The sequence below is a fragment of the Physeter macrocephalus genome, chromosome 8 (genome assembly GCF_002837175.3).
Source record: "Physeter macrocephalus isolate SW-GA chromosome 8, ASM283717v5, whole genome shotgun sequence".
Lineage (NCBI taxonomy): Eukaryota > Metazoa > Chordata > Mammalia > Artiodactyla > Physeteridae > Physeter > Physeter macrocephalus.
The window spans coordinates 141551940-141579737 of NC_041221.1; the positions used below are offsets into that span (position 1 = coordinate 141551940).

General features: G+C 37.1%; 1 protein-coding gene across 3 annotated transcripts in view; it reads right to left on the reverse strand.

Moving 5' to 3' along the window:
* LARS1 (leucyl-tRNA synthetase 1) overlaps positions 1–27798 on the reverse strand; it is a 66493-nt gene that overhangs the window by 19901 nt on the left and 18794 nt on the right. For all 3 annotated transcript variants that reach the window (XM_007115293.3, XM_007115292.4, XM_028493344.2), the window contains exons 8-23: positions 26738–26801; positions 24713–24780; positions 24368–24593; positions 21743–21830; positions 21584–21660; positions 16051–16104; positions 15144–15284; positions 13320–13397; positions 9701–9786; positions 9542–9607; positions 9369–9451; positions 8820–8958; positions 7911–8123; positions 6233–6290; positions 4403–4466; positions 964–1147 (exon numbers count right to left, since the gene is read on the reverse strand). In XM_007115293.3, the coding sequence (XP_007115355.2) occupies positions 964–1147; positions 4403–4466; positions 6233–6290; positions 7911–8123; positions 8820–8958; positions 9369–9451; positions 9542–9607; positions 9701–9786; positions 13320–13397; positions 15144–15284; positions 16051–16104; positions 21584–21660; positions 21743–21830; positions 24368–24593; positions 24713–24780; positions 26738–26801 (1689 nt within the window). The remainder of the gene's footprint in view (positions 1–963; positions 1148–4402; positions 4467–6232; positions 6291–7910; positions 8124–8819; positions 8959–9368; positions 9452–9541; positions 9608–9700; positions 9787–13319; positions 13398–15143; positions 15285–16050; positions 16105–21583; positions 21661–21742; positions 21831–24367; positions 24594–24712; positions 24781–26737; positions 26802–27798) is intronic.

The following is a 27798-nucleotide window of genomic DNA, read 5'->3' on the forward strand; positions in this document are numbered from 1 at the left end:
AAATTGAGGACTAATAAGAACCTGCTGTATAAAAACATAAATGAAATAAAATTCAAAAATTAAACAAACAAAAAAATTCCTTGATGGAAACTTTATTAAGAAGCCCAAACTGCAATATGAAAATAGCTTTACTAAGGCTGTAGTCAGGTTTAATTGTTGCATTTTAAACAACTGACATTGGATTAAAAATATATTCCTTACGCTACCTCAGGCCCTTCATAATTTGGCCTAATATGGCCCCAACTTGTTTGATCTCCTACTTCTGCCCTCCACATACCGTACACTTCAAATAAATACCATACTCTTTCCATGGCTTTCTCCTCTCCCTCAAAAATTAGGTTTATTCTTCAAGAAACCCAGAACTCAAATGCCATCTCCTCTAATTTCCCTCTATCCCTACTATTGCACTTATAATTGGTTGGGTAAGTGTTTTTCTCTCCTGCTAGACTATAATGAAGGATCAAGTCTTATTCATCTTTGTAATACCAGTGCTTAGGATGTTCCTGATACAAAGAGACTGATAAATGTTTTTTGAAGGAAAAAAGAAAAGACAATTCTTTTCCTTTAACCTACTTTTCCTTTAACCATTCCACCCACCTCTAATGCAAGACAGCATGGTAAAATGGTCATGAGAATGGGCTTTGGAGACAGAAACAAATTCATATCCCAAGTTTGAAATTACCAGCTTTGAGACATTTAATGAAATACTTAATTTTTCTAAGCTTCAATTTCTTTAACTATAAAATAGAGCTAATAATATCTTTATCATATAAAACTGCTAGAAGGCTAAAATCAGATAATGGATGCAAAGTAATTAGCATAGTACCTGGCACAAGTAAGCTTTCAGTGAATAGTAGTTATTATTAACATCTAATTTATTTAATGAGGAAAAAAAAGAAAAATTAAAAATACACCAGGACTAAGCAACTCTAAAGTACAAAGTGGCTGGGATCCATAGATTACCTGGCGAAAACTCTATCATTGAAGGTGTTGGCAGGACCACTTCTTAGGCTATCCCAGTTGGCAACCATTTCTTTCACCCATTCCACCCAGGTGTACAGACGGAGAATACCTGCATCTGCCATGGTTTCCACAAAGTTAGCATCTTCAACAGTGTCACCAGCATCAGCTAGAGCCAAGCGCATTCCTGGAGGAAGAAAAAAATCAATCGATGATTTAAAAAAGGGGTTACTGCATATCAACTACATAACCAGTTGAGTACACTGCCAAGCCTACATATAAATTAAGAAATAACAAATGCTTTAAAGGACTGCATATATCAACAGCAAAAATAAAGATCACCAAAAGTAGAATCCATAATGATGTTGCTAAAATATTTGAATTTTCTGTATTGATTTGCATACACTTAGCATCAATATGTGTTTCTTCTCAGGCATGTTGAGTTAATGAGATAAAGTGATCCTTAATGAGGCAGAGGGAAAAAATGAAAAACTGGGTAAAGTTCCCTATCAACATCTCAGCCTCATTTACAGGTAGCAAAATATTACTATATTTTAATGCATTAAGAACACACAGAAGTGCCTTATGTGCACAAATACAGATTTTCTTAGTCCTAAAAGCAGATTCTTCCAACTTTCCTACTAATGAAATACAACTTTTCAACCAAAATCTTCCATTCTAAAATATTGAAAAAATCATCAATAAGAGTCTAAATAAATTACAGGACATCCTTGCAATGGAAGACTATATTGCTGTAAAAGAGTGAGGTAACTCTTGTGTATCAACATGAAGTGATCTCAAATATTAACTAAGTGAAGAAGGCAAATTTCAAAACAGTATGTAGGGTATATGCTACCATCTGCACCTTAAAGGAGGAGATGAGAATATGTAACATCAAGTTATGTATGCATTAAACATCTTTTACAATACACAAGAAGCTGAACACATTTTTTTTAACTTTTTATATTGAAATAATTTTACAGTTACAGAAAAGATGCCAAAGATGAGAATAAACATATACCATTTACCAGACTCTCTTAATGTTAACAACTTACATAACCACAGTTTCAAAAGCAGGAAGTTATTAACATTAGTATGATACTATTAACTGAACTACAGACTTTATTCAAATTTCACCAGTGCTTCCTCTAATATCCTTCTCTGTTCTAGGATCCAATCCAGAATCCCACCTTGCATTTGACTGTTGTATCTCCTTGGTCTCTTCAAATCTGTGACAGTTTCTCAGTCTGTCCTGGACCTTGACTTTTGATGAACAGTAGTCAGGTATATAATAGAATTTCTCCCAACTTGGGTTTGTCTGATGTTTTCTCATGATTAAACTGATGTTATGAACCTCTGGCAAGAATATCACAAAAGTGATGCTGTGTGTCTTTCTCAGTGCATCATTATCAGGGAGGTAGATAATACTGATATGACTTATTACTACTATTGCAAACCTTCCTCACTTGGTCAGGAAGACTGTCTGCCAAGTTTCTCCACTGTAAAGTTACTGTTTTTCCCTTTGTGATTAAGAAATATCTTGGGAGAGATACTCTGAGAATATGCAAATAATCTTTTTTTTTTTTTTTTTTAACTTTCACCCATTGATTTTGGCAACCACTGATGGATCTTGTCTGTGACAATATTACTATGATGTTTGTCTAATGGTGATTTTATATTTCACTCAGTCCTTCTACTTTATTACTTGGAATTCTTCTGAAAGGAAGAACAGTCCCTACTCCCCCACTTATTTATTTATTTAATTATTACTATACATTCATATGGATTCATAAATATTTAATTTATTCACTGGGTTATAATTCAATACTATAATTATTTACTTTGTTTCCTAAATTGCTCTAGCATGGGCAATTGGGAGCCCTGTCAGGTTGGCTCCTGTGCCCTCTCAAACTGTCCCTATCCTTTTTTTTTTTTTTTAGCACAGGCTCCGGACGTGCAGGCCCAGCGGCCATGGCTCACGGGCCCAGCCACTCCGCGGCATGTGGGATCTTTCCGGACCGGGGCACGAACCCGTGTCCCCTGCATCGGCAGGCGGACTCTCAACCACTGCGCCACCAGGGAAGCCCTGTCCCCATCCTTTTTTAAACATTTACTTACTTTCTGGCATCATAAAATGTTCCATGCTCATCTTGTATTTTCCCTACTCCAGCCCTCAAATCATCCCTTCTCCTAGGAACCCTAGTTCCTTTTATTGGAGAATGGTATTTAGAAACCAAGATCTGAATGCCAGGTGATTCATTATCCATGGGCTCTCTCAGCAGAAAGAATTAGAAAAATAAATGCATGTATACTAACCCACACATAAATCTATGTTTATTTTTATATCTGTCTGTATGTAAAATAAAACCCGTGAGTTCATACTGATGTTGCCAATTCCAATCCAACACCACAGGGTTCATTCTAGCATTTCCTGTTGACCTATTTATAGCTTCTGACAATGAGCTCTCATCTGTAATATATTTATTTGTTAAAACCCAGTATACCCATAAAAGTTTCAGAATTGCTAATCTCCACCTCTCTAAAAAAAAAATAACTACGGTATTTGTGTACAGTTCTTTTTGCCTTACTGCGTTCAGTCAAAATACTGTTTTTCTAAGTAACTTAGGTTAATTCTTCCCCATCCCCTTCAGTTCAGTCTCAAACTATGGTGGCCATGATCAGCAAATGATCAGCCATGATGACCAAAGACTGGGTTACATAAGAATGACTGGTTCTTTCAGGTCAGACAGTGCATTTCTTCTCTTGACAAACTAACAGTTAAATGGAATAGTAATGAGGCCAGGGAAAACATATTTTTTGAAGAAATGAATGCTCCTAGGTTCAAGTCACTTATATGTATACCAAATATGGAGGAAATACTTTGAAAAAGCTTCCTACATACTTACCATCTCTACAAACCAACTCTTTTTTTTTTTCTTTAAGATTTTTTTTTTTTTGATGTGGACCATTTTTAAAGTCTTTATTGAATTTGTTACAACATTGCTTCTCTTCTATATTTTGGTTTTTTGGCCGCAAGGCATGTGGGATCTTAGCTCCCCGACCAAGGATCGAACCTGTACCCCCTGCATTGGAAGGTGAAGTCCTAACCACTGGACCGCCAGGGAAATCCCCCTACAAACCAACTCTTTAATCTTAGAAGTAGCATGAAATTAGGAACAAACCAGGTCGCACTTACAGTGAGCTTCCTTTGAAAGAAGACTGTATTAATCTTAGCTTAAATCTGTTCCTAAACAGATCAGATCAGCAATTCTTATGTTTTAAAAATTACGTTCCTGTACACAAAGAAAACATGAATATTTTAAAGTATTGGTAAAAGTGTAAGAGAAAAGCAATGAAACTGAAACAACAATGCTAACTTGCCTTCTGCAATCTGAGGAGAACTGGACACTACGCAACAGCAATAACAAAAAAGCATACTCACCATCGGCTGAATATTTGTCAAGAGCTTGGGTCAAAGTGAGGAAGTTGCCTGTGGATTTTGACATCTGAAAGAGAAAGTCAATGATCAGGCATTAGTAAGAGTATATATAAATAAAATAAACCAAATCAGCCACATCAAATTAAATGGGTTGGCCACAATCAGATAAAAACCAAAAGGATCAGAAGCATGGAAAGGAAAAGATACCTTATACTAACTTTACAGAGGAGAAAACTGAAGTGACTTGTCTGAGTCACTAATCTAGTCAGTGGACAAAGCTAGGACAGCATCTCCAGTCTGATACTCAGTCCACGGCTCTTTCCATTAACCAATACTGTCCCTTGGGAATTGGTTTAGACGCATGGATGATTCCACTATAACTCTGGAACACTTCAGCTGGTCATAAAGAAGAGCTTTAAAGCAATTAGTGTCATTCAGAAATGAATGGACAAGCTCATGAGGTCAAAATTAGGGTTTTAGGGAACCTCCTGTTATTAGGGTCACAACTGGCTACTCAAGTTGTGCTCTGCCTGAAGGCAGCACAACTAAGGAGGAACTGTGCTCAGCCTAGCAATCTTTATTATTTAAAAAATGTTTATGTTTTTGTAACTTTGCTGATACCAAAGAGAGGTGGTTATTCTATCAATTTTCTACTATATGGCAGTAAAATATTTTGTTCTAATAAAATCAGTATAATGCACATATAGCACAACAATGTGGAGACCAAAGGAAATTTCATGTTATAGCAGGATTCATATTTATATACTCACATGTACATACACACATATATACACACACATACATATAAATATATATACGGTTCACTTTGACCTACAAAGAACAAATGAGTTTGATAATCAAAAGTCCTTGTTGATTTAACAAAATCTATAAAATAGCTATTTTTCAGCCTAATGTACAGATTACCTTACATGAACTTTTTTATTCCCTTTCAATATTAGGATACTGGTAAAAAATAACATCTCATTTTACAATTCATATCATCTGCTATGCTTAAATCTATAACTATTTTCATTATGACATACCTATAGCAGTGAATATTCTTTTACCATTAATATTCCATCAGATGTAGCAAGATTCACTGGTTGGAACAAATCCAACTTGTTATAATTGTTATTAATGAGAAATAAATAATATTGTAACAATTTTTGTTTAGTTGAGGAAAGGTGCCCCTTTCTAATGTACACAAAATCATCATAGGGGCAAACAAGGGCTTGTCAAGAGGTTGGCATAACTCCTGCTGAGGATATTGAATAATTAGGTGAAGTCTTACGTAGCATTAAAAAAAATCATATACTGAATATATTAGTAGTGGTAATGAAAAGGGGAAATTGCAGGAGTATGGGGAGAGAGATACCATCTGGAAAGAAGCATTAAATGACATTTAAAAATCCTATAAACTCCAAAATTCTATTATTCTAATTTAGTGGCCAGTCACAGTATAAAGCAAAAACCACCAAATTATTTTCTCAACTTAATGAGAAAGATATTGTCGGGTCACAATGCTAGGATCTTTACATTTCCTGTCCCTTTCTCTCTCTCCTCCCATAATAATTTGTGTCATCCTTTGCCACTCTAATACAAATGTAATAATAGAGAAGTTTTCCCCATCCCACCTCTCAATTAATACTATCTACTCCACTCACTCAACTTTAAAATAAACTTCTCATTTATGCTGGTAGTCCTAAATATTTTAAATGGAAGATATTTAACGCTCTGATTTTCACATTCTTTATTTCTTTAAAAAGTACAACATCCTAAATCTGAAAAACTTTTCTGTAGCATTTTAACCTTTCAAGAGGCAATGAGCCTTACCTTCTCAGAGTTGAGGAGGAGATGTCCATTTGCTCTCACAGCTACAGGCCATTTATCACTTGACAGGAAAATGTTTAAAGATAGAAAATAAAACTTAAAGATTATGATTTAGCCTTAAAAATTTGAGGTAAATGCTAAAAGATTCATAAAAGATTGCTAAGGCAAATGTGCAGGGATATTAATTGAGTCCTGTTCATAACAGGAAACCAATGAAAACAAGGAAAGGATCCATAAGTAAAGGACTGGTTATATTGATATAAACTATGCTACAGGAATACAATGAAATACTATGTAACTATTTTTAAAATACAGGCAGGGCTATATATAAAAATAAAAAGATCTTAGAAATATACTATTACAAGGAAAAAAACAAGAGACAGAATACTGTCTATAATGTGGCATCTTTGTATAAACTGAAAAATAAACAAGTATAGATATCTGCTGCTGGTATATGCATACATACATTCTCCAGAAGAAATCACAAGAAAGCAGTAGCAGTGATGAGCTTTAGGAAATAGACTAATATAGGGAAAAGGGTGAAAGTTCACTTTTAATTTTGTACCTTTATGAGCTGTTTGAATTTTCAAACTATGTACATATCATTCATTCATTCTAACAATGAGATCATGTAGGGGGTAATGTTAAGAGCAAGAGCTCTGGAGCCAGACTGCTGGGTTCTGCATCCTGGTTCTGCCATCGCTGGGTAACTCTGGGTGAGTTATTTTGAGCTCTCTATGCCTCACAAAGGTTCCTTGTCCGTAAAAACGAGGTATTACAGACCTTCCTCGAAAAGTTGTAGTGAAAATTACACGAGTTACTAAAAGTGATTAGAAGAGTGTCTGACAAAAGCACTTGAAGCTACTACTTCTCTGTAATTTTTAAAACCCTAACACATATCCAAAACTTGATGCAAGGGGATAAATATTCAACTATATTACTAACAAGTACTTCTGAGACACCTGATATCTCCAAAAACACATTTTAACCAATAGAGAAAAATAATTGGATGACAAGAACCACATCATATTTATTTTATTCCTCTTCTTCAAAATCTCCCTTTTATTCTTGAGAAAGAAAATGTAATCTCGTTCTAAATGCAATCTCAGCCTAAATACAAAAAGTCCCATGAGATTGCTTTGGTTTTACAAAATAAAATTTGAACAGTGGAAGGGGTTTGTTTCTTCAGCTACTTGAGGACAGGAGTAAAAGGCACAGAGACATGTCTGGATAAAGAGGGAAGATGATAGAAGGATTACTCTTGAGCACATGGTATTAAAAAATGCATCTTTGACCCAGATTCTAGTTAGAACATCACTACTTAATGCTGGAATCTTGGGGCTCTCAGCTCTAAAGAGATGTTTCCTTTCCATTCTAATGTCCTACGCTCTGTCTGAAATCGCCTTTATTCCAGCATCTAACAGGTCAAATGAGTCATGTAACATTACTGACAGTGTACCTGAAATGTGACATGCTTTGGTGGCCCAAGGTAGGTACAAAGATTTCTGGATATAACAGATAGGAGAAGGTGTGCTTTCTCCTTCAGTACATTTAATATTAGAAAAAGAATGTAACTGTTAAATCTAACTATACCCCCCACAATAACATCTATATATTTGAAGCCACAAGGCATCCTTGTCAATAATCAATAAATTTAGTCTGCATCTTTTTTAGCACTCACTTTTCTTCTGGCCACATAGCCACATGATTATAAAGGAAATATGAAAGATGATTTGGAATAAGATCCTTGCCAGAGGCTCGAAGATCCACAGGATACCAGAACTCAAATTCCTGCTTTAACTGATCTAATTTTTCCTTTGGGATCTGAGTTTTAGGAAATGGAGCCTCCTTGAAGAAAACATAATCCCAAACTTCCTTGGTCATCTGCTGTGGTCTGTATTAAAATAAAAGAAATGAACAAACAACAACAAAATATATATATAATTTCTTTGAAAGAATCAGCATTCTAATCCAACCATGAAGTAAAAATCACTTTCTTAATGTTTTACAGTAACAAATGAGGACAACAGACTCCCATAAGAATGAAGAATGGATAATAGAGAAGGAGCTATTTATTACTTACTTTCTCAGTTCAATGCAAAAAAAGCAAAAACATCATGACAAAATTCCACTAAATGAATTCTTATAAAAACTAATTATTGGAAAGAATTTTCTGGCTTCCCTGGTAGTGCAGTGGTTAAGAGTCCGCCTGCCAAAGCAGGGGACACGGGTTTGAGCCCTGGTCCAGGAAGATCCCACATGCCACGGAACAACTAAGCCCGTGAGCCACAACTACTGAGCCTGTGCTCTAGAGCCTGCGAGCCACAACTACTGAAGCCCACGCGCCTAGAGCCCATACTCCGCAACAAGAGAAGCCACTGCAATGAGAAGCCTGAGCACCGCAATGAAGAGCAGCTCCAGCTCGCCACAACTAGAGAAAGCCTGTGTGCAGCAACAAAGACCCAACACAGCCAAAAATAAATAAAAATAAAATAAATTTTTTTAAAAAAAGAAAGAATTTTCAATACATAAATCAAAAGATCACCTCATGCTAACAAATTACATTCCGTCCCCTTATCCATTTACTAACCTGATGCCCAGTGGAGACTCTGCCTGTCCACGGAAGTTACCTCCCTGCAACAGATGTGCAACTGTGTAAAATGCCATGTAAATAGTGGAGTCAGAGAGTGATTCAATCAGCCACTGCTCATCCCACGGCAGACGAGTACCTGTGAGATAAAAAGAAGATAATTAATGCATGAGGAACCTAAGAGACACTTCATCTACAAAATTCACATTTTTAAGAGCAGGTCTATAGCACTGACAAAGCTACTTATTTAGGTTCTTAAATTTACTTGAATAATTAATATAAATAAACCAGTAAATAAAAAAACAAAATGGCTGAAGCACTAGAAACTTTCTATTAAAAAAAACTGCATCATAAAAGCTATATGGGCATTAGATACTTCTACCACCAGGTAGATGGTAGGGGACCACATCCTAGTTTCCTTCACCCTCTAACCAAAACCTCTCACTTCCAATTCAGAAACACACTGGAAGAGAAGAAAAAAAGGTGAAGTGTTAATTTGCTGTGTAACTGGTAAAGTCATTCAAACAGAAAAATTTGAAGTTTGCTTACCTAAGCCATAAGTTCTTGAGCAAGCATGCTCTTGCAGCCAATCTAAGGTAGCTTCAAAATTTCTCCTGGTCTCCTCACAGAACCTGGAGAGAGTAGAAGATAAAGTATCTCTCTTCACCTTCATTGTCTTCCCTGTTTCTCATCTCCTTCCCTATCACTTTCTCCCATCTTACGTTTCCAGGTTCTTCAAGCACTGGGATGTCTGTTTTTTCCAGTTCTCTTCTCCATAATCCAAGTACCTGGGAGTGGACAAATTGATTAAAAAAAAAAAAAAAGTCAAGGATAAGCAAAGTGACAGGAGGAAATTTCTTCTTGCTATAAGAAAAACTAACCACTGGTCACACAGGGCCACGACACATTCATCTGAAGACCTGGACATAACTTGTTTCTCTGGTTCCATGTAAATATATGCATCTCCCTAAATGAAAGTAAATAAAAATATATCAGATATTATGTCAAGGCAATCTCTATTCCTCAAGGAAAAGAAAAGTAACTTTTTAGAAAAAAAAATGCTCTACCACCAGTAACCAAAACCCCAGGTTTTCATTATGTCTTCCCTCTTCCCAGGGTAGAAGTTATCTGCTTTTCTTTCTGTATAACACTTGCTTCTGAAAAGGCGTGCACCTTCATCAAATGGATCACCTTCTCTAGGTACAGCTTATTCCTTTTCAGAGTGAAAGATGTTTAACTGTTTAACAGTTTCTAATGCTATGGTTTGAAGGTTAGGCTGCCTATGGCAGCCTTTTATTCTTGTTATAATAAAAATATAAAGAAAATAGATGCACAGAACCACTGCCTTTAAAAAAAAGAGATGCACAAAAATTAAACACAGAAAATACTTTTACTAAAGATTTATAGCATCATGAAAAATTCCCACTAGAAAACTGACCACAAATTTTATTTTTAGAAAAAAATACAAATATCTCTTAATGTATTATAATCCCAAACTTATTAGGTTAGGATAATTTTTAAAAACAAAATTCAGCATTATCATTCAAAAAATGATTCATTGCTCTGTGTTCTTAATGCAAGTTCTTCACACTGAACTTAAACAGGTAGGACTTTGGTTTAAAGATGGTAAATTAAAAACAGACATTTAATTAACTGTGCTCCCTCTCAAAATTCTAACAAAATAACAACAAAGAGGCTTTTTTTGTCTTAATGGTATGAAGCTACAAAGACAACAAGAATGGGAGAAGAAATAATATCAACCAAATTTTGGAAACTAAAAAGCAGAATGAGTGACAATCTATTAGCAGATCAAAGGAAGCTAGCTGAATACTAAGCCCACAGAAAAGAAGGCTGAAAAGCAATTCAGTTTGCATTACAGAACCTCCAAAAAGACTCAGGATTTGTGGCACAAGATAGTTCTGGAAGAGGAGGTAACATGAGACTGGAAACAGGGGGACTAACTGAAGTCTTTTCAAGAAGTTAGAACCCCAGATACCCTAACCCCACACCATGCAGACAGGCAACTGCCCCTTCCTATGCCAGCAGAACAGTGAAGGTTTACTATCTGGAGAGGACAAAAGAGAGTCAACCAGAGGACGAAGCTGAGGGTATGGGTATCATAGTGAAAAAGAGGGATTAAGTGAAAGTCAGCACATTGGGTGTTAGAACCCAACCTAGTAATCTTCCGCCGTTTAGCTCCCAGAATGCTCAGTTAGCTTAGACCCTTTAAACCGGAAACTGAAGAATCTTCTGAGGGGAATCTAACAAACCAAGAGGCCCTAATTAACATCAAGGCTAACATCAGGGTTTCCCTAAAGTCTAAATGGACCTTCCAGATCTCTCCCAGTGAAGCCCAGAGACAAGCCCTACCCATATCCAAAAAGGTTCCAATCATCTTTCTGTACCCATTCTTAAATATCAATAGTCTTCCTCAGATTAATAAGAGATTAAAATTTCATATCCCTGAAACAATAGCAGCATCCTATAAAAAAAGGATCAGATAACAAGAATAAGCTCTTAAACTGGCTCTGAGTTGGTAAATGTTGAAGCTGGGTAAGAAGTACACAAGAATTCATTATACTACTCCACTTTTTCATAAATTTGAAATTTTCCACACAAAGAAAAAAATTTTAATGAATTCTTAGAAACAATTATTTATACACATACGCACAAGCACACAAGTAACAGATATAAAAAACACAGTAAACAAACGAACAAAAACTCATAAGAAGAAAAAGGTGAGGGACTCCCCCAGATAGAAGAGCAAAAGAACTTTCAGAGTCTAAGAGCTCCAATATCTGAATAATAAGAATTCAGAAAGCAAAACTAAAGAATAGAAAGGGATAAAATAATTAAACAAAAAAGTCAAGAAATTTTCCCAAAATTGGAGAACATAAGTTTCCAGATTGAAGGAGCCCAGCATACAGCCAGAAGAATGAATGAAAACTGACCTACACCAAAATAAATCATCATGAAATTTCAAACTACTGGAAAAAAAGAGAAGATTCTATAAGCTTTGGCATGGTGGGGGGCAGTGCAGGGAACAGTGGAGACACAGGTCACTTATAAAAGATCCATTATTACCAGAATGGTTTTGGACTTCTCAACAGCATCACTGAACCAGAACACCATGGGTAATGGCCTTCAAATTTTTAAGGGAGAATTATTTCCAACCCAGAATCCTACACCCAGGCATTCAAGTATGAGGACAGAATAAAGATACTTCAGACATGGAAGGTCACAAAAATTTACCTTCCAGGCACCCTTTTTTGGGAACACTACTAGAGGCAGAGCATCACCAAAACAGGAAAGTAAATAAGAAAGAAGAAGCCATGGGAGCAAGGAAACAGCAGATCTAACTCAAGAGAAGCAAAGGAAATCCTAAGTAATGGTGGAGGAACATCCCAGATGACATCTGTGCATACCTACAGTACGCAAACTGTGTGGATAATTACAACAGGCCAGAAGGCTCTGGAAGAACTTTCTCTAAGATGTAAACAACAGCATACTCATATGTTTGAAGGTACTGAGAGGAGAAATAAACAGTTGGGACAGAGTTTGTGGATGAAGTATTGATAACTGTATTTAAAAGTAAGAAAGGTGGGGGGGAGCGGGAAAGGCAGTTATTAACTCCAGGGAAAACCAAAAGCTAGGGAAGAGAAGTTCTCATTGTATACTACATTATGGATCAGCCATGTCTCAAAAACGTACACACTGACTACTGCTCTAACATAAGTTATAATATACCTATACTAGGAAGATGGGGGGTGGAGAAGTGTATACAAATGCAAGGTTAGAGAGGAAGACACAGGTTGGAGAAGAGTTAAATCTTGATCTTCCACAGTAGGAAGTCTATAGCTGATGGCTAAAATTGAAAATTTTTAAAATTACACTACAAGTATTTAGATTAGAGATCTATAAGAGAGGCAGAGGTCAATACTAAAAGAAATAACTAAAAGAGATGGAAGTAAGCCTGTCCAAGGAAGAGAAATTTAAGAGAATGTAGAAGGATGGAGAGGAAATTGCTGCTTTTTTAATTTTAATAAGACTTACAGATCATTGTCTCTGTATTATGGGTATACATAACTGTCAAAAATAAAAATTCAATTTCAAAAGTTAAGTAGTTAAGTAACTCAAAAGAAAAAAGTTACAACAAAAATGAAGAGGGGGAAAAAGGATGAAAGTAAAAAGTAAAGTACTACATAAAGAATTGTCAACTACCAGTACCTCGAATGGTTACTGCCGGGAAGCATCACTAAAATTCTCTGTATGTGATTTGTACATGCCAACTTTAGAACACTATCTTCATCAACATTACAGGTGGGATGTTCAAGTTAAATGAATTGCTAAATAGGTCCCCAATTTTATATATAAACAAAATTATATCTTTAATATAGTTCCAGGTTCTACTACAGAACTCACTGCTAAGTAAGACTGTAAAGTCTATTAACTGAAAGCTCTTCTCCTAAAACAGCCTTCAGAGGATAGCCTATTACATACAGTGTCAATCATCTTGTTTTTAATAGTCTTCTTTACATCTTGGACCTTCTGTCCCTTAAATCCATCCACCAACATTACCTAAAAGGATGAGAAGTAGGGAAAAAGCACATACAATTAAAATTTGCTTTGGGTGCCCCCCCAGAACTTTCCCTAACTAAATTTACTTCCACACACAACCAAAATATTTTTAGTGTGAAATTTATCACATTTAGAACCATAAATTTTTATTTTGGCACAGCTTGGACAGCTAATATTTACAACACACTTGTTTTGCTTTCAGTATAACTAGGATAAGTATTATGAACATGATTAGAAAGAAATGCTCACTTCCTTCCCACTTCTCAGGTTTCCATGTGAAGAGAATTCCTCTACCCTAACTCACATCATTCCTGAAGGCTTTAGGAGAAGGAACTGAGCAAATGCAGCTCGGCCCCACTTAGGCTTCTCTTTTCAACTCTGCCTGTTGCCAGCAAGCGTTCTCCTTTGCTTGCCCATGTGATAAACTTGGCTCTTAGAGGAAGGCCTACTGTTTTTCAACTCTGCCTTTTATGTAGTGGGGAGATTTAATTCTAGGGCAAAGTAATGACTTGCCCATTGCTGTCACAGAACAAAGTCACAGTCCCCTTCCAGCTGATACTCTGACCTCCATCTATCTGACTCCTGTTGACTCTCTCAAATAGTTTCTTTTTTTTTGCCACACTGCGCGACATGTGGGATTGGGGTTTTAGTTCCCTGACCAGGGACTGAAATTAGGCCCTCAGCAAAGAGAGTGCAGAGTCCTAACCACTGGACCACCAGGGAATTCTTAATAGTTTCTATCTTAAGTGGAAAAGACACGTGTTCTTTTTTCTGCCCCAATTCTCTAACGTACCAAGATGCTTCATATCTACTTAATTCATCATTATGAAATTATAGTTATTGATCATTATGGCACAGGGATTAAAAGCACAAATCTTAGAGCCAAGATGCCTAGATTGAGTCCCAGTTCTGCCTCTGCCTGGCTATCTGGCTGCTCTTAGGTAAACTACTTAATCTCTTAGTGCCTCAATTTCCTCATCCATAAATCTGGAATAAGTGCCTACTTCACAAGGTTATTTTGAGATATAAGTAAGTTAATATGTAAATGCTCTATAAGTGCTGGCTTTTACTGTCATCCAAAACGTGTAAGTTACTTTTAAAAGGGACATATAACCAATTCTTGGTTATCCAGAGAAATGCAAGTAAAGGTAAAAATAAAGAACTTCTCACTTACAGCCTTAAAAATCTTCATTTCAACCTCAAGTCACTAGCAACTTGATTGGGTTTTTACTTTCTCTAGCCTCATCTTCTTTCCATGGAAATGTAAGCCAAGTTAACATATGCACAATTGAGGAGAAAAAGAGAGGTTCACAGCTTGTCTGTTATGCTAACATGGCATGGAATAGGCGTTAAGAAGTAAATTAATGAACTGAATGAAACTGCTTATTTAAAATATGAACTCCACAATTAAGAGAGCAAAAGAAGGAACCAGGTATGGTCCATGCAATAAACTTGGAATTTATTGTATAATAATATGAACTAACTTTAAGTATCTTCTCAAGAAATTCACTCAGAGATTAGAGGGCACAAAAATGGAATTTCCGTAAATACTACTGGACCAAAATAGATTAAAAAAATAAATTTGGAAATAGAAGAACACAATCTTATAGTAATCACTTCTCAAAACAGGATAGAGTTGAAACAATATTGAATTTTTCTATAGTTTTTTTCTAAACCACTAAGAAGAAAATCACAGAGCATGGAGTAAGTAAATCAAATAAAAATGATAACAAAATTATTACTTACACCATCATAAAAGCCTCTTAGGTATAATTTCTCCTTTGCTTCTGCAAGTTTTTCTCGGTCATTCTGGCTCTGAACTTTCAACTCATCACACATGGTTACAGCAGAAAGCTGTCCAAAACCTGGAATTTCAATGACTGGCACCTGCAAAAAAGAGCAATGTCAGAACTTATTCACAATGAATAAACACAAAAACAGCCCTAAAGGCATAGTCCTTTTGCCTCTACTGTCCAATGAAGTCACTTCAGATTTTATATATCATTAGGGTAGTGTCACACATTAGGGACTAACATCCAGATGTGAATTTGTCTTCCTACTCTCCATAGGAACCCCCCGAATTCTCTGCACCAACCCCTGCACTGTCCCTCCCTCACTACATACACACCTTCCCCAGCTCTCAACCCCACACTGGCACATAATTAACTAATGTTGAAACTAGCAAAATGCTGTAAACAACTAAATTTATGGATGGTCTTATTTCTGGTTTATATTAAGTCTTCTGGATTCTTCATGAAAATTATTCACTAGTAATTTAAATTTTTTTTCTTCTGCAGATACTAATATGAAAACATAAACATTCATGAGTAATATGGCAAAATTTTGTCTTTAGAAGCCTGGAAATTGGCCACATTAGAAAATAAGCTACTATAAAATTGGTAATGCTAAAAGGCTGTTTGTTTGTTTCAGAATTACAGGTGCTAGGTGCTAAGAAAATGCCTATTGTTGGTTTTTCTTTTGTTCTTATCCACCACAGCAGATATCACGTTAAAGCAAATAAACTCTTAAACAAACTCCCTCTTATTTCATACTCTACCAATTATTTAATTCTGTGACAAGTAAAGTGTTAGCTGTTCTTTTTTTCTCTAATAAAGAAATGGCTATTAATACTCTGAATCATCTATGTACTCACAGGCTCAAATGGCAAGACCATGTCATCTCTAATTCCATATTTTGCTCGTAAAGCCTACAACAAAATTGGAAGTTAATATTAATGATCAATACTTCACTGGTGCAGTAAGTCCCCTACATATGAACGAGTTCTGTTCCCAGAGCACATTCATAAGTCCAATTTGTTCGTAAGTCCAACAAAGTGACCCTAGGTACCCAGCTAACACAATCAGCTATACAGTACTGTACTGTAATAGGTTTATAATACTTTTCACACAAATAATACATACAAGACGAACAAACACAAAAAATAAAGAAAACATTTTTAATCTTACAGTACAGTACCTTGAAAAGTATATTATAGTAGTACTGTACAACAGCTGGCATATAGGGGATGGCATCAAGTGAACAGGCAAGAAGAGTTACTGACTGGAGGAGGGACAGGAGGTGGGAGATCATAGAGCTGAAGGATCATCAGCAACAGGACACGGAGGGCAAGCTGCAATTTCACTCATGCCTAACATTGATGGATGGCAGAGGTTCTGGTTCCTTGCTGGAACCAGATGCACATTCGCAGCTTTCAAAGTTCACAACTTGAAGGTTCATATGTAGGGGACTTACTGTATAATCATTAAGAGAAGCACCCTCCAAACTTTTTAAAACTATATTTGTTCTTCCCTCCATAGAGAGCAATTTTTTAATATTACAAAATATCTCAAGAAGTGACATATGACTTTAAAAAAACTAAACAGTTTAAGTTAGAGTGAATGACTTAAATGATGAAACTGTACAGCCAAAAGCAAAAATTCACACACACACACACACACACACACCACTTAAAATGAGGTTCATATTCCAGGTTGCAATGAAAATGTGAATATCAGAAAATTTTTCTCAAACCTTTTTTTCAAAAGTCTTATGAAATCCATCACATCAACAGGTTAAAAAAGAATAATCACACAATCATATCAACAGATGAAAAAAAGTATTTGGCCAAATCCAATACCTATTCAAGATAAAAACTCTCAGTAAACTAGAATAGAAGATGATTTTCTCAACTTGGTAAAGACTATGTATAAAAAAACCTACAGCTAGGGAATTCCCTGGTGGTCCAGTGGTTAGGACTCTGCGCTTTCAATGCTGGGGGCAGGGTTCAATCCCTGGTCAGGGAACTAAGATCCCACAAGCCATGCAGCACGGCCAAAGAAAAAAACAAACAAACAAAACCAACCTACAGCTAAAATCATACTTGATGATTTTCAAAAAATTCAAAGCTTTCCCACTAAGATCAGACACAATACATATCCCCTCTCACCACTCTTTTTTTTTTTTTTTTTTTTTTTTTGGGCCTAGCCACTCCGCGGCATGTGGGATCTTCCCGGACTGGGGCACGAACCCGTGTCCCCTGCATCGGCAGGCAGACTCTCAACCACTGCGCCACCAGGGAAGCCCTCAACACTCCTTTTCAACATCATACTGAATGCTCTTGGTAATTAAATAAGGCAAGAAAAGAAAAGGTATACAGACTGGGAAGGAAGACAAAACTGTCTTTGTTTGCAGATAGCATGATCATCTATGTAGAAAATTCAAAAGAATCAACAAAAAAAACGTCCTGGAACTAATAGGCAATTATAGAAAGGTTGCAGGATACACGGCTAAAACACAAAATTCAATGGTGTTCCTATATACCAACAATTAACAAGTGGAACTTGAAATTAAAAACACAATACCATTTACATTAGTAACCCCCTAAATTAAATACAGTTGCCCCTTCAACAACATGGGGGTTAGTGGTGCCAACTACCCCAAGCAGTCAAAAATCTGCATATATCTTTAGTCAGACCACTGTATCCGTGTTCCACATCTGCAAATTCAATCAACCACAGATCACCTGGTACTGTAGTACACATTTATTGAAAAAAGACTTATAAATGGACCTGCACAGTTCAAACCTGTGTTGTTCAATTGCACTTAGGTACAAACTAACAATGTAAACGTAAGATATGAGGAAAACTAAAAAACTCTGATGAACAGTATCAAAGAAGAAGCTGAATGAATGGAGAGATATTCCATGTTCAAGGATTAGAAGACATAATGTTGTCAAGATGTCAGTTGTTTTCAACTTAACCAACAGATTCAATACACTCTCTATCAAAATTCTAACCAGTTACTTTATGGACATCAACGAACTGATTCCAAAGTTTACATGGAGAGGAATAAGCCCCAGGATAGCCAACTCAATATAAAAGAAGAATAAAATTGAAAGACTGACACTGTCTAACTTCAAGACTTACTTATAGTAAAGTTATAATAACCAAGATAGTGTGGTGCTGGCAAAAGAATAGACAGATAGATCAATGGAACATAACAGAGAGCTCAGAAAGAGACCCTCATAAATACAGTCAACTGATCTTTGACAAAGGAGCAAAGGCAATACAATGGAGCAAAGACAGTCTCTTCAACAAATGTTACTGGAACAACTGGACATCCACAAGCAAAAAAATGAATTTAGACACAGACCTGACACTCAACACAAAAATCAACTCAAAACAGATCATGGACCTAGATGTAAAACACAAAACTATAAAACTCCTAGAAGATAACACAGGGAAAAACCTAAATGTCCACAGGTATGGTGATGCCTTTTTAGATACAACACCAAAGACATCATCTATGAAAGAAATCATTGCTAAGCTGGACTTCATTAAAACTAAAAATTTCTTCTCTGCAAAAGACAACATCAAGAGAATTGAAAGACAAACCACACACTGAGAAAAAATATTTGCAAAAAACACATCTGATAAAGGACTCTTAAATATACAAAGAACTCTTAAAACTCAACAATAAGAAAACAAACAACCTGATTTAAAAAATAAGGCTTCCAGGAGCAGGCTCTGGGGAAGGGGTGGCAGGCACCATGTTGGGCCGTGAAAGTGGCGAGGAGAAGTCCCTGAAGCACCCCAAGAAGCAAGCCAAGGAGATGGACAAGGAAGATAAGGCATTCAAGCAGAAACAGAAGGAGGAGCAGAAGAAACTCAAGGAGCTAAAAGCGAAGGCCATGGGGAAAGGCCCCCCTGGCCACAGGTGTTATTAAAAATTCTGGCAAAACGTAAGCTGTTCCTTGTGTTTGAGGCAATGATGATCCTAATTCCATTCCTGTTTAAACATCTGGACTCCCTGCCATAGTATCTGTTGCCACTTATAGCTAGAATGAAGTGTTGTCTTGGAGCCTATTGTACATTTAAGAATAAATTTTGTTAAAAAAAAATCATACAGTGGCTCATCTTGTCTTTAGCTCTTCTCAGCCATTTCTACGTGAGCTATGAGATCTGCATAAACCCAGCCCAGAAGCCTGCCAAAATGTGTTCTTAAATCTTTGTTCTATCCTGAATTCTGTACACCTGGAATTAAAACAACTCATTTGAAAAAAATAAATAAGTAAATAAGCCAAAGACCTTAACAGACAAATCTCACCAAAGAAGATACACAGGGGCTTCCCTGGTGGTGCAGTGGTTGAGAATCTGCCTGCTAATGCAGGGGACACGGGTTCGAGCCCTGGTCTGGGAAGATCCCACATGCCACGGAGCAACTAGGCCCGTGAGCCACAACTACCGAGCCTGTGCGTCTGGAGCCTGTGCTCCGCAACAAGAGAGGCCCGCGCACCGCAATGAAGAGTGGCCCCCGCTTGCCACAACTAGAGGAAGCCCTCGCACAGAAATGAAGACCCAACACAGCAAAAATAAATTAATTAATTAATAAACTCCTACCCCCAACCAAAAAAAAAAAGAAGATACACAGATGGCAAACATGCATATGAAAAGACACTCCACAACATCTGCCATCAAGAAAATGCAAAATATAACAATGAGATATGACTACACACCAATTACAATGGCCAAAATCTGGAAAACTGACAATACCAAAAGCTGACAAGGATGTGGAGCAAGAGGAACTCTCATACATTGCTGGTAAGAATGCAAAATGGTACAGACACTTTGGAAGACAGTTTGGTGGTTTCTTACAAAATTACACATACTTTTACCATATGATCCAGCAATTTGCACTCCTTGGTATTTACACAAAAGAGTTGTCTATACAATATCCTGCACACAGATGTTTACAGCAGCTTTACTCATAACTGCCAAACACTTGTTAGCAACCAAGATGTTCTTCATCAGGTGAATAAATAAATGTACATCCAGACAACAGAATATTATTAGTGCTAAAAAGAAATGTGCTATCAAGCTATGAAAAGACATGAGAAACCTTAAATACATATTGCTAATTGAAAGAAAATCTAAGAAGGCTACATACTGTATGATTCCAACTATATGACTTTCTGGAAAGGTAAAACTATGGTGACAATTAAAAAGATCAGTGGGGACTTCCCTGGTGGTCCAGTGGTTAAGACTCCACACTCCCAACGCAGGGGGCCAGGGTTTGATCCCTGGTCAGGGAACTAGATCCCACATGCTGCAACGAAGATCACACGTGTCGCAACTAAGACCCGGAGGGAGGGAGGGAGGGAGGGAGGGAGGGAGGGAAGGAGGGAGGAAGGAAGGGAGGGATCAGTGGTTGCCAGGGGTGGGAGGGAGGAGAGACGAACAAAAAGAGCACAGAGGATTTTTAAGGCAGTGAAAATCTTCTGTGTATTATAATGATGAACATATGTCATTATACATTTGTCCAAACCCACAGAATGTACAACACCAAGAGTGAACCCTAAGGTAAACTATGGACTTTGGGTGATTATGATGTGTCAATGTAGGTTCATCTTCAGAAAAAAAAAAAAAAGTACCACTCTGGTGAGTGATACTAATCATGGGGAAGGCTATGCAGGTGTTAAAGCAGGGGGTATATGGGAAATCTCTGTACCTTCCTCTCGATTTTTATTATGAACCTAAAACTGCTCTAAAAAAATAAGTATTAAAAAAAAGATTCTAGGGGCTTCCCTGGTGGTGCAGTGGTTGCGCGTCCGCCTGCCGGTGCAGGGGAACCGGGTTCGCGCCCCGGTCTGGGAGGATCCCACGTGCCGCGGAGCGGCTGGGCCCGTGAGCCATGGCCGCTGGGCCTGCGCGTCCGGAGCCTGTGCTCCGCAACGGGAGAGGCCACAACAGGGGGAGGTCCGCATACCACAAAAAAAAAATAAAATAAAAATAAAAAGCCAGAGGGAGGCCCGCATACCACAAAAAAAAAAAAAAAAAAAAAAAAAAAAAAAAAAAAAAAAGATTCTATGCGGACTTCCCTGGCGGTCCAGTGGTTAAGACTCCACACTTACACTGCAGCGGGGCGTGGGTTTGATCCTTGGTCAGGGAACTAAGATCCCACATGCCACACAGCACAGCCAAAAAAAAAAAAAAACCAGATTCTATAAATTTTACATCGATATTTAAAATTCAAAGCATAGAAAAACATATAAATATCAAGAAACAGGTTAAAGGTAGCATTTCAAAGATACATGCATAGCTTTTTAGCCTAATCCAATAATTAGTTCAGTGGTACCTAACCAATGAGATGATGAAGAGGAAATACGAACATGAATCACAGATACTCACTTGCTTTTTCTTCAAGTCTCTGAAGGCAGCAAAATCATCGGGGGAGTCAGAAGGAACACTTGTGACCACACCAGTACCTTATAAAAGAAAATGTAGAATTAACTAATGTAACCAGAATGTGTTTCCCAAAGAATTTTTAGAAAGAAATAAACTCTTTACCTTTATCCTCCTTGATGGTGAGCATTGGGAGAACATAGATCACCTTATAGGATGTTAAAGGCGCAGAAAGTGATGCACCAAGAATATCCTATGTAAGAAGAAGATCAGCATAAAGCAGAAGTAACTTATTCTAATCATTAAAATTTAAAACAGTGTTAACATTTTAAGCCTTGAGAAGCTAATAATCAACAACACTCATTCTTTCATTCCTACTAGACTAAAAATAATTGAAAATAATTATAATACCCAAATCTTGCAAGGTTGTGAGGAAATTACTACACTTATACATTGCTTGAGGAAAACAATATAGGAATCCAACTTGGACCCAGCAATCCAATCCTAGGAATTTACCTCAAAGGAAAAAGAATTATTTTTTCTTTGAGAATCTCCCCAATGCTGTGTTAACTACATTAGCAAAACCTGAAAACAACTAAAACTTCAAATGATAAAAACATCACTTAATAAAATATGAAACATCAACAAGATAGAATACTGTATCTCTATTTTAAATGATAATTAGGAAGACAAACCAAATTAAAAAGATGTATCTTAAAAGAAAAAATCAGATCGGATAATATTGGACCCATATTCTCATATATCAACAAACAGCTTGTGGAGCTTCCCCGGCAGTCCAGTGGTTAAGATTCCACGCTTCCAATGCAGGGAGCTCGGGTTCAATCCCTGGTCAGGGAACTAAGATCCCACATGTCGCTCAGCACAGCCAAAAAAAAAAAAAAAAAAAAAACACAAACAGGTTGCAACTGCTTGTTTACCTAAGAAATGCACTTTTCAATTCCATATAGTTCCCACCCTTCCACTTTATTCATATATATAAGCTGCTTATGGAACTTACAGTCATATAGGATAAAGGCTAAATATCATAATAGCCTTAAAGGTTGAAAGCTATTTTTAAATTTATACCACCCATTTTCCTCATTCCAGAATCTGCTCAAATTAACATGGAAAAAATTTGCATTTAAGAACAGGAAAAAAATTGTGTCATTAATACTGTCCCTAAAAACTTCTCAGACAGAACTGTAACATCAGAAACTAATAAGATGTAACAGCACTGCTTATAACAGAAGAAACAATTCAACTACCCATTACAGAGAATCATTAAACAATTTGTGGCACAGCCAAACAACAGAATGCTGTGTAACAGTAAAAAATGAGAACAAAGGGAATTCCTTGGAGGTTCAGTGGTTAGGACTCTGTGCTTTCATGCCAAGGGCCCAGGTTCAATTCCTGGTCAGGGAACTAAGATCCCTTAAGCTGCATGGCACAACCAAAAAAAAAAGAGAGAACAAGGAAGATGTTTCACTACTGATAAAATGATTACCAAGTTATAGTTAAGTAAAAAAGAAAGTAAAACACAGACAATGTGATAAAATACATTGCCATTTGTGTGTAAAAAAGAGGGCAAAAGAATATATATATATGTATTTGCTTGTATACACATGAAATACTTCTGGAAGGATACACAAGACAGTGATTTTACTGACTGCCTATGGAAGGAGAATTGAGTGACTGGGACCATTTTGTGTATCTTTTTGTCTTTTTTTTTTTTTTTTTTTTTTTTTTGGCCATTCTGCATAGCTTGTGGGATCTTAGTTCCCCAACCAGGGATTGAACCTGGGCCCTCAGCAGTGAAATCATGGAGCCCTAACCACTGGATTGCCAGGGAATTCCATCTTTTCGTCTTGAATTTTGAGTCTTATGAATATTTAGTAATCTAGTCAAAAAATAAGTTTACAAAATAAGTAAGAAATAAACTCTCCAATTCAAAAGGAGAATTGAGATGGTATTCTACTCATCCTTTTCTTTTAAAAGATTATTTATTAAGATACCAACGATCAGCATTTACCAAAGGGAATAAAACACACTCAAAAATACCAATAAGTAAACAAACTCTAACGATAAGAGCTATGTAACCATCTAGATTTAGTTAAGATCAACCAAGACTTCCTTTTCAGAAAAAAAGCAGCTGCAATGCCACTCCAGGAATGCAGGTAATCATATTAAAAAAGTAATATAATGTCTACCACAGCTATTAAATCTCTCGGAGAGGACTGTCTGTATTTTTCAACCAGATAGTTACTGAGCTGCAATGTAAGATTCAAAAATACTATTTTACTGATATGGTCACACAATGAATACGTCACAGCAGTTAAAAAAAAAAGAGAACAAACTACTCCTACACACAACATGGAAAAAGTATAGTCTGTACTTTTTTGTGTTTAGCTTCTTTTCGCCAAAGAAGCTAAACACAAAAAAGTACAGACTATACAATTCCACTGTGTAAAGTTCAAGAAGAGTAACTAATGTTTGGTGACTGAAGTCATGGCAGTGGTTACCTCTGCAGGAGCAGGCTGAGCAGTGATGTGAAATGGACATGACAGCACCTTCTGCAGTGCTGGAACTGTTCTATATCTTGATTTGGGTGGTGCTTACATGACTGTATACACATTTGAAAACGCACCAAAAATATACACATTTATGACAACACATTTGACTGCAACGTATACCTCAATTAAAACGTTTTTTTAACTGTTCTTTTCTCAAGCTTCATTTTTGACATTTTCCTCTAAATTCATGCACTAAAATAAAGTCTGCTACCCAACTTACCTCTCCCATTAACTCTTTAACAACAGGCACCACTCCGTTGTCCTTGGTAAAGCCCTGGTATGACATATTCCTTGCGGCTCTTTGGGTGCAAATGAAAATATCTCCATTCACTGTCTCAAATCCAATGTACTTCATATGAGGGCAAACCCAACAGTTTGTCTGTCCAAACATGGTCTCAGGTCTGAGAGTAGCAGCTACCAAGAAGATATTTTTCCCTTTCAAGCCACTAAGAAGAAAAAATATACATTTATGCGAAAAACATTATGGATTCTATCATAACTATCTGATATTTCAAAAAGATGAAGCAACAATTCTTCTACCTATTAAGGTAGGTAGCAAACCTACCTTAATTTGCATGGGTATGGCTCAAGCACTTTCAACTTGATTAAAGTATACTCCTGAGGTCCAACACCCTAAACAAAATAAAACAAAAATTCAAGGGAGAAAGAAAGGCTTGGATTACACCTACTAATCTATGTGAGAGATCTGATTCAAATTTCTAAGATGGGTTCCTGCATTGTTAGAATAATTTTCTTCCAATGAAGAGACTGCCAGTGGTGTGTTGACCACATGGAAGCCTAATGTGTAAAAATGACATGACGACCACCATCCCACCCCACACCAGACCAAAATTGATCCAAGGAGGCCCAGACTGTACTAAGGAAGATTTGCTAAGAGCTCCCTTGAGAGGGAAGAACAGCAGGAAAAAAAAATGAAGTGACTTGGATTAATCAGCCAAAATAGCGTTTGCCAAAATGGGAGTTAGAAGATACAACCAACATCAATCCTACAGAGCAGTCATCACAGACATACACTGGACCAGGGGTCAGGTGATAAGCATTCAAAACCTAGCTTGGGCCCTTACTTGTGGCTTGACCCAAGGAGTCACAATCACTCTGAGCCTTCATTTCCTCATTTGTAAAATAACTGTGCTGTGCCTCATACAAGACTGTCCTGAGGAACACCTAAGATAATGATAGGAAAATGCTGTGAAAAACTATGATGTACTATTGAAATTTAGGATATTGCTACCACTGACTATATTAAAGCTTAACATAGTCAGTAAACTGGGCCTCTGAAGGCTCTCAAATCTTTCAAAATTTTGATTAACACTCGTTTCTGTCAAATAAGTCACATCATAATTGAAGGCTGATTTTGAAAGGTAGTTGCTAGACTACAAATGTGTTCAAAGGTGGTAACAAAGAATGACACACTCATAGGGACTGCAAAGTTCAGATCCTGGCATTGCTGTTGATTTACTGTGCCAAGGCTTTAGAAAAATGACTTACCCTTACTTCATTCAACTATTACAAGGAATAATGTCACTAATGTGTCCTACAGGAATGTAGAACGAACTGATGTCATGCATGGCTGGAAGTACTTTGGAAATAAGTAGGCATGTGACCAAAGCAAGTATAAATGGAATCTGCGTACATCAGTTAACCACATATCTCATTACCTTTCCTCATGCTCTCCTTTTAGAGCAGTGCACTCTCCAAGCAGTTCTTCTCAAACATTAGCAGGCATATGAACCACACTGAGACCACGTTAAAAGACAGATTCCTAGGCCCCACCCCCAGAGCTTCTGATTCAGCAATTTGGGGGTGAGGTTCAAGAATCTGCTTTTCTAGGATATCCCTGGCAGTCCAGTGGTTAGGACTCTGTGCTTTCTCTACCGAGTGCCTGGGTTCAATCCCTGGTTGTGGAATCCCAGAAGCCAGGCAGAGCAGCCAAAGAAACAAAACAAAAACCAAAAACAAACGAACAGACAAAAATGTGCTTTTCTAACACAAGCTGATGCAGCTGAACCTAGTGCTACTCTTGGAGTAGCAAGGTCCTCAACAAGATACAGGTACCTATGATGACATTCTGCCTCTGGCTTAATAGCCACCAGAGTATGATGACTATACACCTCAGCATTGAAATAAAGTGATTTTTAGGTTTCTAATCTATTTCTTAAACTCTAGGCCCATATTAAGAATTATTACAATAGGGACTTCCCTGGTGGCGCACTGGTTAGGAATCCGCCAGCCAATGAAGGGGACATGGGTTCAAGCTCTGCTCCAGGAAAATCCCACAGGCCGCAGAGCAACTAAGCCCATGTGCCACAACTACTGAACCCGCGTGTCAAACTAATAAATCCCGCGCACCTAGAGCTCGCACACCTAGAGCCCGTGCGTGCTCTGCAACAAAGAGAAGCCACTGCAACGAGAAGCTGAACACCACAACAAAGAGGAGCACCTGCTCACCGCAATTAGAGAAAAGCCCGCGTGCAGCAACAAAGACCCAACACAGCCAAAAATAAACAAATAACTAAATTTATTTTTTTTTTAATTATTACAATAGCTACTCTATGGAACAAATAGTTACCTCTCCAGTTTGTCTGTCATGATCCATACAAGGCTGTCCATCTTTTGGAGAATAAATGGTATACCTAAAAAATAAATAATAAGTGACAAATATTATTATAATGTACAAGTTTTATCCTAACATATTTGCCAATATTGCACCTAACCATCACAATATTTCTTCTAACTAAAACTTCTAACTGAGCAAACGTCTACATCATTTTTATGCTTTTATGGCGAGTTCTACTGCCAACATAGTTATTTAATGAAAGCTTTCTGCCTTCATCAAAGGTAATACCAATGAAAAATATTCACTGATCTTGGCTTTATGGTATGAAACAAAAGACTGTAAAATATAAATTTGCTTTTAAAATGAAAATAGCAGAAGGCAGACAACAGAAGCACCAAGAACTACAATCCTACAGCCTGTGGAACAAAAACCACATTCACAGAAAGACAGACAAGATGAAAAGGCAGAGGGCTATGTACCAGATGAAGGAACAAGATAAAACCCCAGAAAAACAACAACTAAATGAAGTGGAGATAGGCAACCTTCCAGAAAAAGAATTCAGAATAATGACAGAGAAGATGATCCGGGACCTTGGAAAAAGAATGGAGGCAATGATTGAGAAGATGCAAGAAATGTTTAACAACGACCTAGAAGAATTAAAGAACAAACAAACAGAGATGAACAATATAATAAGTGAAATGAAAACTACACTAAAAGGAATCAATAGCAGAATAACTGAGGCAGAAACGGATAAGTGACCTGGAAGACAGAATGGTGGAATTCACTGCTGCTGAACAGAATAAAGAAAAAACAATGAAAAGAAATGAAGACAGCCTAAGAGACCTCTGGGACAACATTAAATGCAACAACATTCGCATTATAGGGGTCCCAGAAGGAGAAGAGAGAGAGAAAGGACCAGAGGAAATATTTGAAGAAATTATAGTCAAAAACTTCCCTAACATGGGAAAGGAAACAGCTACCCAAGTCCAGGAAGCGCAGAGTCCCATACAGGATAAACCCAAGGAGAAACACGCCGAGACACATAGTAATCAAATTGGCAAAAATTAAAGACA